This window comes from Setaria viridis, chromosome 7 (assembly GCF_005286985.2).
Source record: "Setaria viridis chromosome 7, Setaria_viridis_v4.0, whole genome shotgun sequence".
Lineage (NCBI taxonomy): Eukaryota > Viridiplantae > Streptophyta > Magnoliopsida > Poales > Poaceae > Setaria > Setaria viridis.
In genome coordinates, this window is record NC_048269.2 from 32,787,335 (window position 1) to 32,800,942 (window position 13,608).

Here is a 13,608-nt window from a genome sequence, read left to right on the forward strand (position 1 = left end):
GAACTCGTGGCACTTGGGTTTGCTCGGATCGTCGGGCTCCTCCGCTTTTGTTGGGGCCTTGACTTCCTCCGCAGCATCAAGAGAGGCCCTCCAATCAACGCAGAGTTCCTCGGTCGTGGTCGTACCAGCGCTCTCGCCGACCGCCACCCTCTTTCCTCCAGGCAATGCCGCCGCCGCCGCCGCCGCCGCCGTCTTTGCGCTAGAGTCCTTGTCGCCCGCCTTCCTCTTGAGCCTGGCCCTGCGGCCGCTGCCTCCTCATCAATCTCCTCCTCGATTCATCGCGGGGATTGGCGGCGGCGGGCAGAGGAGCACGAGATCCGGGCGATGACGGGGAGCCCAAGCTCCAAGCGGAGGTCGGCAGCGGTATTGGGCGGTGGCGGCCAAGCGCGCGACCAGGACGCGGGGTAGCGGTGACTTGGGAGGCGAGTGCGAGGCACGGGCGGTGGCGTGGAGCACGGGAGCGCAAGGCGTTGGGAGGAGGTGGCACGGGCGAGCAGGTGGTAGGAGGTCGCCCCTTGCCCTCACCCTCGCCGCGCGCAGGGGCAGCGCGGGGCAGCGGTAGCCGGCGGGGCACCCGCTCCGGCTGCCGCCCGCACCCTCGCCCCTCGCTCTTTGCTAAGAAAGGAGAAGCTTTTTGCCGTTTAACCCCCTCTCTTCTCTTCTTTTATCACCTGAACCCCTTTCTCTTTAGAATGTGGACTGCGGGTTGATTTCTAAAAACTTCAGGGGCTTTTTTGCAAAATAGGACGACGGACGAAAAAAATATGGCAGAGACACTACTTGCTTTAATAATATACTAGCAAAATGCCCGTGCGTTGCTACGGTGAAATGATAATCATATTTTTAAAACTCGTGGGTTTTTTTCCTATTTCTATCACTATATATTTATTGCATTTCTGTTAACATATATCCTTATCACTATATATTTATTGCATTTCTATTAACATATATCCTTATATTGAAATAATTATTCATTGATGGCCATCAGCCGTGGCTTCTTCTCAGGGTCGGACCCGTCGTACTGCTTCAACTCCTCTTGAGTCTTAATTGTTTGCCTTACCGTTTTTGGCCCAATATCTCCCCCGACATGGCAGCTTAACTTCGCACCTGGCTCGTAGCCATCCATCTGGATTGGGCGGTCGAGACACTCACGATGCAAAACACAACTCGGTTCCAGCATCTCATGTGAAATCCTAAGGTGACGTTTGGACGGTGGATGTGATATGAAAATGGATATAAGATGGGATACGGAGAAGTAGATTATGGATTGGGAAATAAAACTCCAATCCGAATCCATGGTTTGGCTGTGCTTAGGAAATGGTTTGGATTTAAAGCGGAACCCACGTGCAATAGAAAAAGAAAGGAAGAGGACTTGGCCGTTTTCTCTTTTTGATGCAACGGCACCGTCATAATCCAAACTGCGAGGCACCCTTATCTCTGGTTCTCTCTTCTCTTCGTCCACGCTGGACCTTACCCCGTATTCGTGTTTAGGTTCTTTAATTTGGGTCTAGATTTTCTACGGGACCCACAAACTAATTAAAAAAGGATGGTCCTTATCTTTTGGTGCCTTGTTCGTTCACAACCACATGGTGCTACTCGAGCTCCGAGGCGAGCAGCACACTCTGCCACAGCACGACAAGACCGAGGCTTCAGCTGCGTGCGATTCGAGTGGCGGCGGCGACCACTACGCGCGGCACCTGCGGTGGCGAGCACCATGCGTAGCATCTACCGTGGCTGCGCTCCCGCTCGTGTGGCTGCGGTGGCGGTGGCTTCGCTTCCCTCCGCGTAACTCCGAGCGCAAGCCATGCGGCGAGCTCCGACGTCCACAGCATGCTCCGGTCCCGACACTTCAAGCTGCTGCGGTTCCTCTCGCTTGTGCGCGCGTGTGGACAACGCACGGGCATCAGTATTATGGGGAGCTCCAGGCGGCGGCTGCGGCGGGGGAGATCTGGGCGGCCGCGGATGGGAAGCTCCAGTTGGCGAGCTCTGGGTGGCGGCTTCAGCGGGGGAGATCCAGGCAGCTGCGGATGGGGAGCTCCAAGCGGGCGCGTGGCGCCGCCTCGGCAACGGGCGGGCGGCGCGGCCGTGGTGGGGCGCCCCGCTCCGGCCGCTGCCCGCGCCCCGTCCCCCTCCTTGGCCTCCTTGTTTTGGATTGGAGAAAGGAGAAGTTTTTTCCCTTTAAACCCCCTCTCTTTCCTCCTTTTTCAATCCGACACCCAAACTATTCATAATAATGGACTGCGGGTTGATTACACAAAACAACAGGGGTTTTTCTGCAAAAATACCACGACGTACGAAAAATCTGGCGGAGGCGTTACTTGCTTTAATAATAGGTATAGATATAGATAGGTATAGATGAACAAACTAACACCGAGCTGCAATTTCGAGCATGGGGTAACTCCTTGCACGTCAGATAATACGGTGAAGGAAAATGGTCAACTAGCTATTTGCGGATGCAGCCTACGCGTGCATGCATGCGTGCAGGGTGCTCAACGGCACGCATGGAATCCGGCCGGCGGCGCCCAAAGCTCACAGCTCAGTCCATTATCGGAGCTTGCCACCACGTATGGCCTATGCTTTGGTTGGAGTCTCGGCCAAGCCGCAGTGCTCGGTCAAGTAGTTTGGTAAGCGGGTGCGAGGGATCAGGGCGCATCATCCGGGCAGAGCCTCAACGAACACTACTGCATGGATCGCGTCCCGGGAGGGCCAGCTGGGCGACGAAGGCGATAGACAGACTAGGGAGGACACGGTGCTCTGCTCCTCCGTCCCGGGAGCCGGGGCAAGGCCGGGACATACGCAGCTCGTCTCCTCGCACGCCTCCACGTCTCCACGCCATGGGCCCGAGGAATGGAGCTCCGTGGCGCCGCCGTTGGCCGGCCGCCAACGATTATGTATCCGGATTCTAAGTCTCTCGCTGCTCGCGGAAGAACAGATGAGAGCACCCACCCCCTGCTGTGCTTTCCCTTTCCCTCCTCTGCTTCTTCTGCTTCTCCTCCTCCTCCTCCTCCTTGTAGAATAATGGTAGATCTCATCTGTCAATTGTATTCTTTATGATCTTTGGTTGAATATAAAGGGACGCTATTTATATTCTGATTGTTGTCAGTGCAATATGCGATAGTTTTCTGAAATTTACTATCATTAATATCTCTGAAAGTGATCACCTTCACCTAGCAACAGACCTTAACCGAACCTGTGAGTCCCTGATAGGAGAACATTCAGCGTTGTCCTCTGAAATGAGTTTCAGCTTTTGCATCCTCTGAAATGAGCTAGGAACGTCTCTGATATTGTTTGTATTCTTCCACTATCTCCAGTTTTGACATGTGACTTCACCCACCCTCCCAAAGTCAGTGTAGATCGTTTCATGTAAAGTTGTAGACCATGACTGTTGCTGACTTGCTGTAGTGAAGCAGGCTCTTCAGGTGCCTGTGCCTCCTCAACTCTAACTGATGTCTGGCGATTCGGGTACTGCTACTTGCTAGGTTGTCTTACCACTCGGAGCTACGCAATGCAGATTTACCTAACTCAGCATGAACGCCTGAGAGACTAAACAAAACTTAGATAACAAGAATAAAGGAAGGGTCAACTCAGTGGAAGTATTTTGTGCAACAACACGCATAAGTACATCTTCTGAGCTGCATAACATGATCATGATCATACATCAGTGAACAATTAGCAAGTAAATCATAGACGATACGAATTAACTCGAAACTCTCACATTTCCTGTGCTACAGGCACACATAGGATCTATAGACGAAACAATTGCTACTCTGAAACGATGTTCCTTTTACTGCTAACAATTGAAAGAAAATAGTCAAAAATAAATAAATAAATGTTATACTTTGTGTTCTCGATGACGATAGTTGAAATTTGACAAAAGAAGGTTTGAACATCCTCTCCCTTTCAGAGTTTCATTGAGACCAGAAGGAGCTGTAATCACACAACACAATCTGACAGTTCCCACAAGATGGTGAGAAGGCCAAAGGACGTTGATCTGACAGTTCCACGTACTCATGCTGGAAGGAACACTGTCAAAGGTTAATTCAGATAGCAAAAACACAAGAGAAAAAAAAACGGATGGGGATCATCAGACTAGGCATGAACTAGCGGAGATGGAGATGCGCAGTTGCCACTGCTGTTCGATGAACAACTCCCAAGTCGTTCCGCGATAGCAAATGGCAGAATGGAGATTCCTGCCGCACCGCATAGCGCGTCAGCGCTTAGCCTCGTCGGCGGCATCTCCGACGCCCTGGCCGCCCTGGCCACCGCATCAGCATGTTCAAGCCGATTTCACCTACGTCCTCCTCCGCTTCCACACCTCCGCCTCCGTCTGTGATCATGTTCCTTTTTTTTTTAATCCATCATGTTCTTGTTTCTGTGTGTTAGACTTGATCTAGAGTCGGGGTGAGTCTGGCCTACTTGTTCAGACCGATCGATGTTTCGAATGAGATCACTCTGGTTCTGGTGCAAGAATCAAATTTTAGTTTCATCATGAGAGTCATTAAAAAGGGACATTTACGTTTATTCCGGTACTCATCCATTGTTACATTGTTAGCATAAGGATCATGTCATGATAATGCAGTACTAGTCTCACAAAAATAACCAACGCTATCTGAAATGCATTCATTCTTTGACCTCTGAAATTTAGCTTACATGCTTGTGTCCCTTACGCCAACAAGCACACACGAACAGTCAGCCCACACAGAGCATGTGACACAAGCAAAAGCCCATGGTGTTCCAACATACCATCGATCAATAGAAACTTGCACGCCAGTCAAATTGAAGGCAAGCGAACTCGTTACCGTGTTGAGTTTATGCATTAACACCAAAAACCTGCCTGACAGACTTACCCATATGTGAAGTTCAGTTGGAACCTCATACCAAAACATACAAAGTGTTCCGCGAGGGGTTCACAATGTTACAATTTGCATGCCCATACTCGAGAATTTTAAAAAGGAGACCATGCCGAATGCAATAAATCCTACATAGAACAAATACACCCAGCCATAACATCAACACAAAACTTAAAGGTTAGTTCATCTTTTGTAGCCACATGAAGAGCCGTAACATTAGTTTTGATACTGTCATTTCTGTGCTATCATCAAATTTCCTCAATCAATTTGTATTGATATATAATAGATGACTACTGGCTCATACCATACCAAACACAGCATTCTTATCCGCCAAAAAAACATGAGCCTCTAGCCCAGAAACTGTACACACCTCGTAACTCCGAAGGTAAAAGATACGGGTCAAAAATAATAATAAAAAATTTGCACTATTTTCTTCCGACAATGTGATCTTCACCCAAATATCAAGAGCACTTCTTGAACTGAATAGCACGAGCAGTTTGACATACCATTAGCATCTCACATATCTGAGTTGTAAGTCATTCAGTTCTCAATGTATCGAGGTATACAAGCCAAAAAATCACCTAGTGTAAACCAAAAAAAGGTTATATCAGACAGAGCTAGCGTTAAAGTAGATGGAGAGGGAGTATCTAAGTCAGGACACCTACCGCCAATCACAATGCATCCGCACTCTTACCACCTCTCTTGCTAACTAGTTCACAGAGTCGGCAAGGCAGCGTGTCAAGGCTCATTTCACGGGCCCTGCCAAAGTTACCCAGAACACCACAGCGTCTCCATGCATGGTATTCTGCATAGGCTACAGGGTCATTTGCAAGTGCTTTCACATATGATGCCAGTTCTTTCAGAGAGCTGAATTTGGAAGCATCTATAATAGAATTGGGAGGAACAAAATCCCAGACATTGGCTGCCCCAAAGTATATGGGCACCGATCCAGCCTCCAAAGCATAGAACAACTTCTCAGTCACATAACTTTCTGTCTTGGTGTTCTCAATTGCAAGAACAAACTTGTAATGTGACATTGCGCAGTGTAGGTGATCCCACCAGTGTGGTGAACCATTATCATTGGTGGAGCAAACTGGATACATAGATAGCGCCATGTCAGGACCACCAACATTGTTCAAACATCTGCCAAAGGAATGGTGTGGCACCAATGTGAGAAAATCTTTTGCAAGCTTGTCTCTGTGAGGAAGGCACCTTGAAGATGACCAGTAAATAAGTGCATCCTGATACCAGACAGGGAAATCAAAAGTTCATAAGATTAAAATGATGCGAGGGAGAATTACTACAGCAGGACTCATTCTATCTGATAAAATGTAGCACTGATGCAACAGCAGACATGCATGACTTCATCTTGTGACAGTAAAACACAAAATTACAGAAAAATACAGAAGATTTGGTACTGTGAACACTCGTCCCCCACTCTATATCATCTTGCGATCACTCTTTGCATCATCCCCCACATAACTGTTTCAGGCTTGCCATAAAAAGGTAAAAAGAAGTGGAAAACCTTCAGTTAAGATGGGTCTCTATGCACCTGCTAATAATCTAGAGTAAGCCAATTTGTAGAGTTGTAGACATTGTCTACATTTTCTATGGACAAAGTTCAAACAACCAATGCTGGACAGGACAGTTCCCATAAAAAATTATGAGTAATACACTGATACTCATGTTAAGGAAAAACATAGCTGGAGTTAGGAAGTGCACAGGGTATTAAAATTACTATTTTTGTAAGCCAAGTAAATTGTTGCCTTGATATTACTATGCAATGGAATTTATACTTTTAGACTTACATTTTTCTTTTCAGTTGATATATGATAGCTCCGGCTGGTGTGAAATGATTTTCCAGCGTAGGTTATTTGCACATCATCATTCGCATGGTAACCTATAAAAATGTCCTCAAAACCTGTTGGCTTTCTACTAGCCTCCAGATCCAGATAAACACGAAGAGGCAGTCCTTTCATTCTCTGCAAAACATGTTAGGGAACACTTAAAAATGAGAATCAGATAGATGTATATACTTAATCAGTTTATAAAACAATGAATAAATAAATCTTAAATTATTCAAAAAGAGAATAAGTGTTTGATTCCACGCAAGTCCAATGAAAGATGGCAAACTTGCAAAGCTGTAGCCATGCCACTGACCAAACCTTTAGCTACCAAATGACCAACCAGAACTGCCAAATTAACAGACAGAAATAAGATGCAAAGGAAAGAGGCGGCAAGCAATCCACAATACTGATACGGACAGGTTACAGGTCCCAGCTTCTGAATTTTTCATCAAAGCAGCAGATCAGTGGGAAACAATATCTGCTGTTTCACCAATTTACTACATTAAACAATTCAATTAGAAGAACTGGTATCATGAGTGCTCCTGCTCCCTCCATTTTAAATAGAGTAAAATTACATCAACAGTCCGTGAACTTGTTACTGTGTATCAATGAGGCCCATAAACTTAGAAAATGCATTTCCATATCACTAAACTTGTCAAATGCAGCACCACAGGTCCATATGGTCCATGTCAGCACCTGGATGCTGACATGGTGGGAGCTAATTAGTTTATAACGTCATGATTTAAAAATGGTGGGAGCATCCCACATTTCAACAAGAAACTAAGATTCGGACAAAATATTTTGCCACATTTTCAAAAAAAATATTTTGCCATGTCATCAAGTGTACACAAACAAACTTAGAACACACTTCAAAAGCATTTTTTATAACCTAACCAACATTTTAAAAGGGCACACATGCTACCATCGGCACCTGTTAGGTACTCCTACCTCTTTCCCCAACAGAAATGGCCCCAAATTTTTCTTCTTCTTTTTTTTGGTATACCAATTCTCTGATTCCACGAAGGATTAGAATTCATCGCCAATTTGATCTCTGAAGTTCCAAGTGCCAAATTTAGCAGCTATCAGTTCATCATAAACAGGCAGCTCGCAGCTGACGCCTCATTTTTCAAGAAAACAAGTGATCCCCCCATCATGACTGGACAAGAAAAGAGGGGAAGAAGTCGGGTACCTGCGGCGGCGGCGTGGCGCCCTCGAATAGCAGCGCGTCGGGGCGGTCGACGGCGGCAGCGGACTTGCTCCATACGCAGCTGACCCCGCAGCGGCACGTGTAGACCCCGTCGAGCGCGTCGGGGATCCACGTCCACCCCTTGACGAGCACCCCGACGTGCCGCGTCGCCATCTCCTCGCACTTGGCCCCGCCCCACGCCGCGCCGCCGGTGATTGCCGCGGAAGCCGAGGCCTCGGCGGTGGCGTTGGCGCCGGGCAGCTCCCCGGCGGCGAGCTTGGCGCGGATGCGGGGGCACCCGACGGCGGCGTCCCAGGCGTTGAAGGCCTCGAGGAGGGAGGTGAAGGGGTTCCGGTCGCGGGAGCCGACGGAGTCGAGCGCGGTGGGGAAGCGGGTGGCGCCGCCGCCCGGGAGGACGGGCGCGGGCGTGGAGAGCGAGGAGATGGAGGGGAGCTCGAAGTAGCCGGAGAGGAGGAGGAGCAGGATGGCGGCGGAGGCAAGCATCGGGGCCACGTAGTTGATTCGCTTCCGGAAGAGCATCGGGGGTGGCGTCGGGAACCTTCTAGATGCTTCCACCGCGCGCCCGCTCGCCGGTGCGCGAGGCGAGACCTCGAAGAAGGGGAGAAGCACTCAAAGAAGGAGGAAGGGAGAATATGAGGGGGCTTTTACGCAAAAGTTGCAGGCTTTGGTTTTGCCGCTGGCCCGCTTTGGCTTTTCTTTCGTTGAGGTGTTTTATCGTTTGGTCCTTAGAAATCTGGTATTTTAGAAAGGGTGGAGTAGTGGTTGGACTGGGTGGTAGGACGGCAGGGGCGGCCGCCGGTCGGCGGTGGTGGTTGTTTACCATTTTCGATGAATTTTGGAGTACGTCTGCTTGCACGTGTCAGCTGACTATCATTCCTAGACTTTGACTTTTTTTTGACACCAGGAATTACTATGGGGATAAAATATTTATATTGCAATACATGAAGTACCTACGGATTATGACTCCTTCCTTATTGTTTTCTGGTTCCAAGCTGAAAGAAAAATACATAGTTCAACACCAATAAGCAGTATCATAAGTCTCAATGAGAACTATAAAACCACTTCATTCAAAGAATCATCAGAACAACCTCGACACAGCGGTCTAATGGATAGAAAGCTGAAGTATGTACATTGATCTGAATTTGAGTCTAAGAACCATGAGAACAACCTTGACACAGTGATCTGGTGGATAAAAAGGTTGCACTATCTGAATTTGAGTCTATTTATGGTCTGTACGAGATCATGACAATTTGCTTGTTACAAAATCAATCCGAAGGGAAAAACATTTCTTTAGAGCATGCAACATACATTTTTCTATGGGTTATTACCAACATGGTATATTCAGACATATAATATTCAATTCGGTTTTAAACTGAACGTTGGAATGTAGTTTGACAACTTTCAGAATTATTATAGCGATTGACTCAATATTAAACGTAACTAAGCAGTGACTAGTAAGATTATCACATGGTCTAAACCAATGTTATATGACACTAACTATCGCTAAACTAAGGTGGTGATGATAAATGTACTGATTTAGTTAGTTAAGGGGTTGATTTACACCAAATGGAACATAAGGGATGAATCACACTTTTGCAATACTTGAGGGATGAAAAATACATTTTTTTTCTTTTTTTAATGCAAAGCAAAAATTACGGGTGCTTTCAACATTGTAATCGTGTGATCGGAGGTGCGAGCTGGGGCTGTGTGAGTGTGATCTGTGTGACATGCGACGGGTGTGCTTGCAGTGGTACGTGCAATGGTGGTGAGGGTGAAAGGCCCCCGTCCTCGTCCTCTCCTCCACGTCTGTCCGTCGTGGACAAGTTGATGTGGACGATGAGAAGAGTTCAACAAGGAACACGCCAAATTAGTCTGATTTTTTTTAGACTAGCCAAACTAGTCTGATGATCAGATATCTATCTGGGCTCGACCGTGGGCGCTATGTCTGATGATCATATATCTATCTGGGCTCGACCGTGCTCTGGGCCAAGCCTATTTTGGGTCCACAATAAACTGGGCTATTTTTGTCCGCCTGGTCCGGCCTATGATTATCAGCCCGCAGCGCAGATTGTTGACCAAGACCAACCCGGCCCAACAGAAAACAGCAACCAACTCCGCCCACCACCCCACCACCGCCACCTCGCCGGCTCCACGCAAACTCCGCCCGCCGCCCCAGACCCGCCGCCGCGGCAGCTCACCAGCTCCGGCGATTCCAGACCAGCCGTTTCCTAACCCGGTGCCAGTGCCACGCACCCCGCCGGGCGGCGGGGAGGGCAGCACGGTCCCCCTTGCTTCTCCCGTACCCCCCCCCCCCCCCCCCCCCCCCCCCCCCCCCCAGTCGTGGCTCGCCCCGAAACCCCCGCTGCCAGAGGCTGAAACCGTTCCCCCTTCCGCGCCTGCTGTACGGTTCTTGCTTTTATTCGACTGCTCTTTCTTTCTCCGTCTTGAATTTGGGTTCGGCTAGGCGCGCGATATCCGCGCATTGTACGAACCTGTATCAGGATCGTGTCTTGCGTCGCCTTTCTGTACTTCGGAGTCCTGTCTCTAAAGTTGAATCGTTTTGCCTCAGGAGGGGTCAAGGTGGGAACAACGATCTGGGAGGGAAGAACCTGAGCATGCTAGCCACTGGATTAGGTCAGTGTTAAGTTTCCGCCTCACTCCTTCCAGTTTTAAAGCTTTCAGACTATGCAAGTGACACCATTTCCGCATCGGTTTGGTACCCAATACCGTGAATCTGGAGGTATTTCTGCCTTCATTTCTTTAGATAAAATGCGAGTATGATTCAGCTAGCTGCTAATCTTCATGCTATCTTTAGTTTTAAAGCTAGAATTGTTTTGTATCTTGTAAATGTCTGTTTGTATCTGTAAATTAGGTTTGACCAAATTATTTAACTACCGTTAAGGTAAATGCCACACTCCTTGGGTAGTTGGATCTGACCTTATTTTAACCCTGTATTTTGAGTACTCTATGCTGGATCATTTTGCTGGGAAATATGACCTTGGTGCTGTTTCAATTTCAGTGTGTTGTTTTCCTTCAAACAGTTTTTCCAAACGCTAATCCAAAGATGACTCCTTAATTTTTAGTTTATCATCAGAACATGGATATTTTTACATTAGTCAGTCAACTTCTTTGCTATCCCCTGTTATCCAGTCGAGTTACAGAGATTCTGCATCTTCATTGATCACCCATTTTGTTTCCCAGGGGTGTGACATCTGCAAGCACACAGTTACTACAATACTACTGGTAGCTTCGAGCCATGGAATATTTGACAGTCTGAGATAGGGTCCAATGAACGTCAAAGGAAATACAGAGGTGAAAAATAGCTTTTGCAAATTTTATCCGTGATGTGTATTTTAAACTTATACCTCAATGAAACTTTGTACAGAATATAAGGTGCAACTGTTACTCCATTCCTATTTACCCTGAATTCCACTATCATTTGATCACATCAAATTCACACAATATCAGTTTTCCTCCATTTTAAATGGACCCTCGTCCTCCCAGTGGCTCCTCATCAAATTGTAAGAGTTGTCCAAATGAGCCATTGGGAAGGCCCAATCCTATGAACTTTCACCACACACAATTTCCACACCATGTGTCGTTTTCACAACCATCGCATTCCATGAACTTCCCCCATCATCAATATCCACAGCAACACCTATACCCACCACATGTCCAATATGTTGTTGTCCAACCACAATACGGTCCTTTTTCACTACCACAACCTCCACCTTCCAGGGCTATGTTGACACAGCCACCACCTCCACCTCCACCAGCTGGAGTTATACCATTACCATTACCATCATCGCCACTTCCTCCTCCACCTGCTGGAGTGGTACCATTATCAGTGTCAGAGTCAGGCACCCCACATTCAGTAACTGGTCCGGATGAACAAGACATTGTTAGTGTAGGCAATGACAGGAATGCTGAACCTGATAGAACCTCTTGGCGACTGAGTTGGACAGAAGTGGAGAACTTAAGATTGGTAAGAAGTTTTCTATTCATTTTATGTTTGTTTAGACTAGTCCTTACATTTTTTTCCTTAATATTTTTTTTTCCGGATATGCAGGTTAGTGCTTGGTTAAATAGTTCCAGGCGGAGTAATTCCAAGAAGTATTTCTGGGCAAATGTCGTGGGTGTGTATAATAGGAACACCCCGAAAGATCGGAAACGGACACTAATGCAATTAAAGACCCACTGGCAGAGGATTAATACGAAGATCGCCCACTTCTATGATTGCTGGTGCCGAGTTGAGGCAAAACATTCCTGTATCCAGTCTGAGAAAATGCAACTGATGGACAAAACATGGGTGATGTATAATGAGGAAGCACGGGAGATGTACCTTGAGGAAGCAAAACATCATTTCGCCCTCAGCCATTGTTGGAAAGCTGTTTGGGATCAACCCAAGTGGAAAAGACACGTCTCTTCTTTATACTTCAAGAAAACTGAGTTGTCTGAATCTGAGGACTGCACATCATCCTCCGAAGATGCACCTGAAACAGAAACAGGTGAACAGGGTAGCGTGCCTGCGAAGAAGAAACACAAAGTTAATGGTAAGGTGTCATCTCCTCCATCAGAGTTGCAAGAAGACATTCAGTGCTCAGTGTATCCTGAAAACATGATTGAGAAGAATCTCAAGGAGATGACAGAGGCAGAGCTTCAGTGCTCTGACCGAGAGCTTGAGCTGGCCAGATCGAATCAGGTGGAAATGAAGGACAAGGAAATGATAATATCTGAAATGCAAACAGATCTGTTGATGGCTGACACATCAAGGATCCATGAGTTTCAGCATGGAAGAGATGGACTGATGGTTGACACTGCAAGGCCTAATGAGTTTCAGCACGGGAGTGCAGTGAGGGAAGATGTGCATGAAAAGAAAACACATCCACAATGTCACAAAACGTTAGACCATGCAGGGACAGTGAGAGGTGATATTCCTGAGAAACAAACATACCCACAAGGTTCAAAGATGTCAAATTTCAAGCGGAAACGCAAAGGGAATGCATCAACTCCTCCCTCAGAAGTTCAGGAAGACATTAAACGTGCAGTGGATCTGCAGGCCATGCTCCAGAAGGACCGTGAGAAGATGTCGGAGGTGCAGCTCCGCCTATCGAAAGAGAAGCTTGAGGTAGCCAGGTTGAAGCAGCAAGAAGCAAAGGACAGGAAGGAAACGACACTCTACGAGAAGTATACGGAACTGTTGATGGCCAACACTCAGAGGTTTGATGAGTTCCAGAAGGAAGAGCACCGAAAGGCAGTAAAGCGCATGGGGGAGATGCTGTTTGTTAACAATGGCATGCCACTTTCTTCTAGTAACCTTAAGCACATGTAGTGGATGTCTGAAATGTTATATCTGAACTTTGAAGCATTTGCACTTGGTTTCATTAAACACCTGTAGTGAAATGTTATCTTCTTGGGAGCCTGAGTGTACAGTTGCTAAGTGCCACTGGCTGGGGCTCGAACCAAGGTGACCCTTTTCAAAAAGGAAAAAAGAAGTTATCTTCCCTGAGATGGGCGTCATGTATGTATGAATATTGTTTCTAGTCGGTGTGGCACCTGTTTCTCCTGGCAAGAATCCTGAAAAATGTTCACGAATTGAGTCATGGGCTGGAGGAGCAGATCAGCAGACCAAAACCAAGTGCATGTGCTCCGTGTGGTGCTTGCTCCCTGCATGATAGCAGCTCAGTCACTAACATGGTTATCC

At 47.2% G+C, this 13,608-nt stretch overlaps 2 protein-coding genes across 4 annotated transcripts; one reads left to right on the forward strand and one right to left on the reverse strand.

Moving 5' to 3' along the window:
- Positions 1-5,004: 5,004 nt before the first annotated feature.
- Positions 5,005-8,572, reverse strand: LOC117865888 (alpha-(1,4)-fucosyltransferase). The gene is made up of 4 exons (XM_034750148.2): positions 7,887-8,572; positions 6,659-6,832; positions 5,516-6,091; positions 5,005-5,431 (listed from the first exon to the last, which is right to left on the reverse strand). Exons 1-3 carry the CDS (start codon positions 8,421-8,423, stop codon positions 5,522-5,524), a joined length of 1,281 nt encoding a protein of 426 aa, XP_034606039.1. The 5' UTR covers positions 8,424-8,572; the 3' UTR covers positions 5,005-5,431; positions 5,516-5,521.
- Positions 8,573-10,033: 1,461 nt separating this feature from the next.
- On the forward strand, positions 10,034-13,413 carry LOC117864465 (uncharacterized). 3 transcript variants are annotated; one of them, XM_034748578.2, is made up of 5 exons: positions 10,035-10,305; positions 10,474-10,644; positions 11,106-11,216; positions 11,290-11,889; positions 11,974-13,413. In XM_034748578.2, the coding sequence occupies exons 4-5, from the start codon at positions 11,389-11,391 to the stop codon at positions 13,234-13,236; spliced, it is 1,764 nt and encodes a 587-aa protein (XP_034604469.1). In that variant the 5' UTR covers positions 10,035-10,305; positions 10,474-10,644; positions 11,106-11,216; positions 11,290-11,388; the 3' UTR covers positions 13,237-13,413. The 3 variants fall into 3 exon arrangements, with proteins under 3 accessions (XP_072151120.1, XP_034604469.1, XP_034604468.1); XM_034748577.2 differs by having other exon boundaries at positions 10,474-10,538; XM_072295019.1 differs by having other exon boundaries at positions 10,034-10,305; positions 10,474-10,538; positions 11,106-11,889.
- The last annotated feature ends 195 nt before the right edge of the window (positions 13,414-13,608 follow it).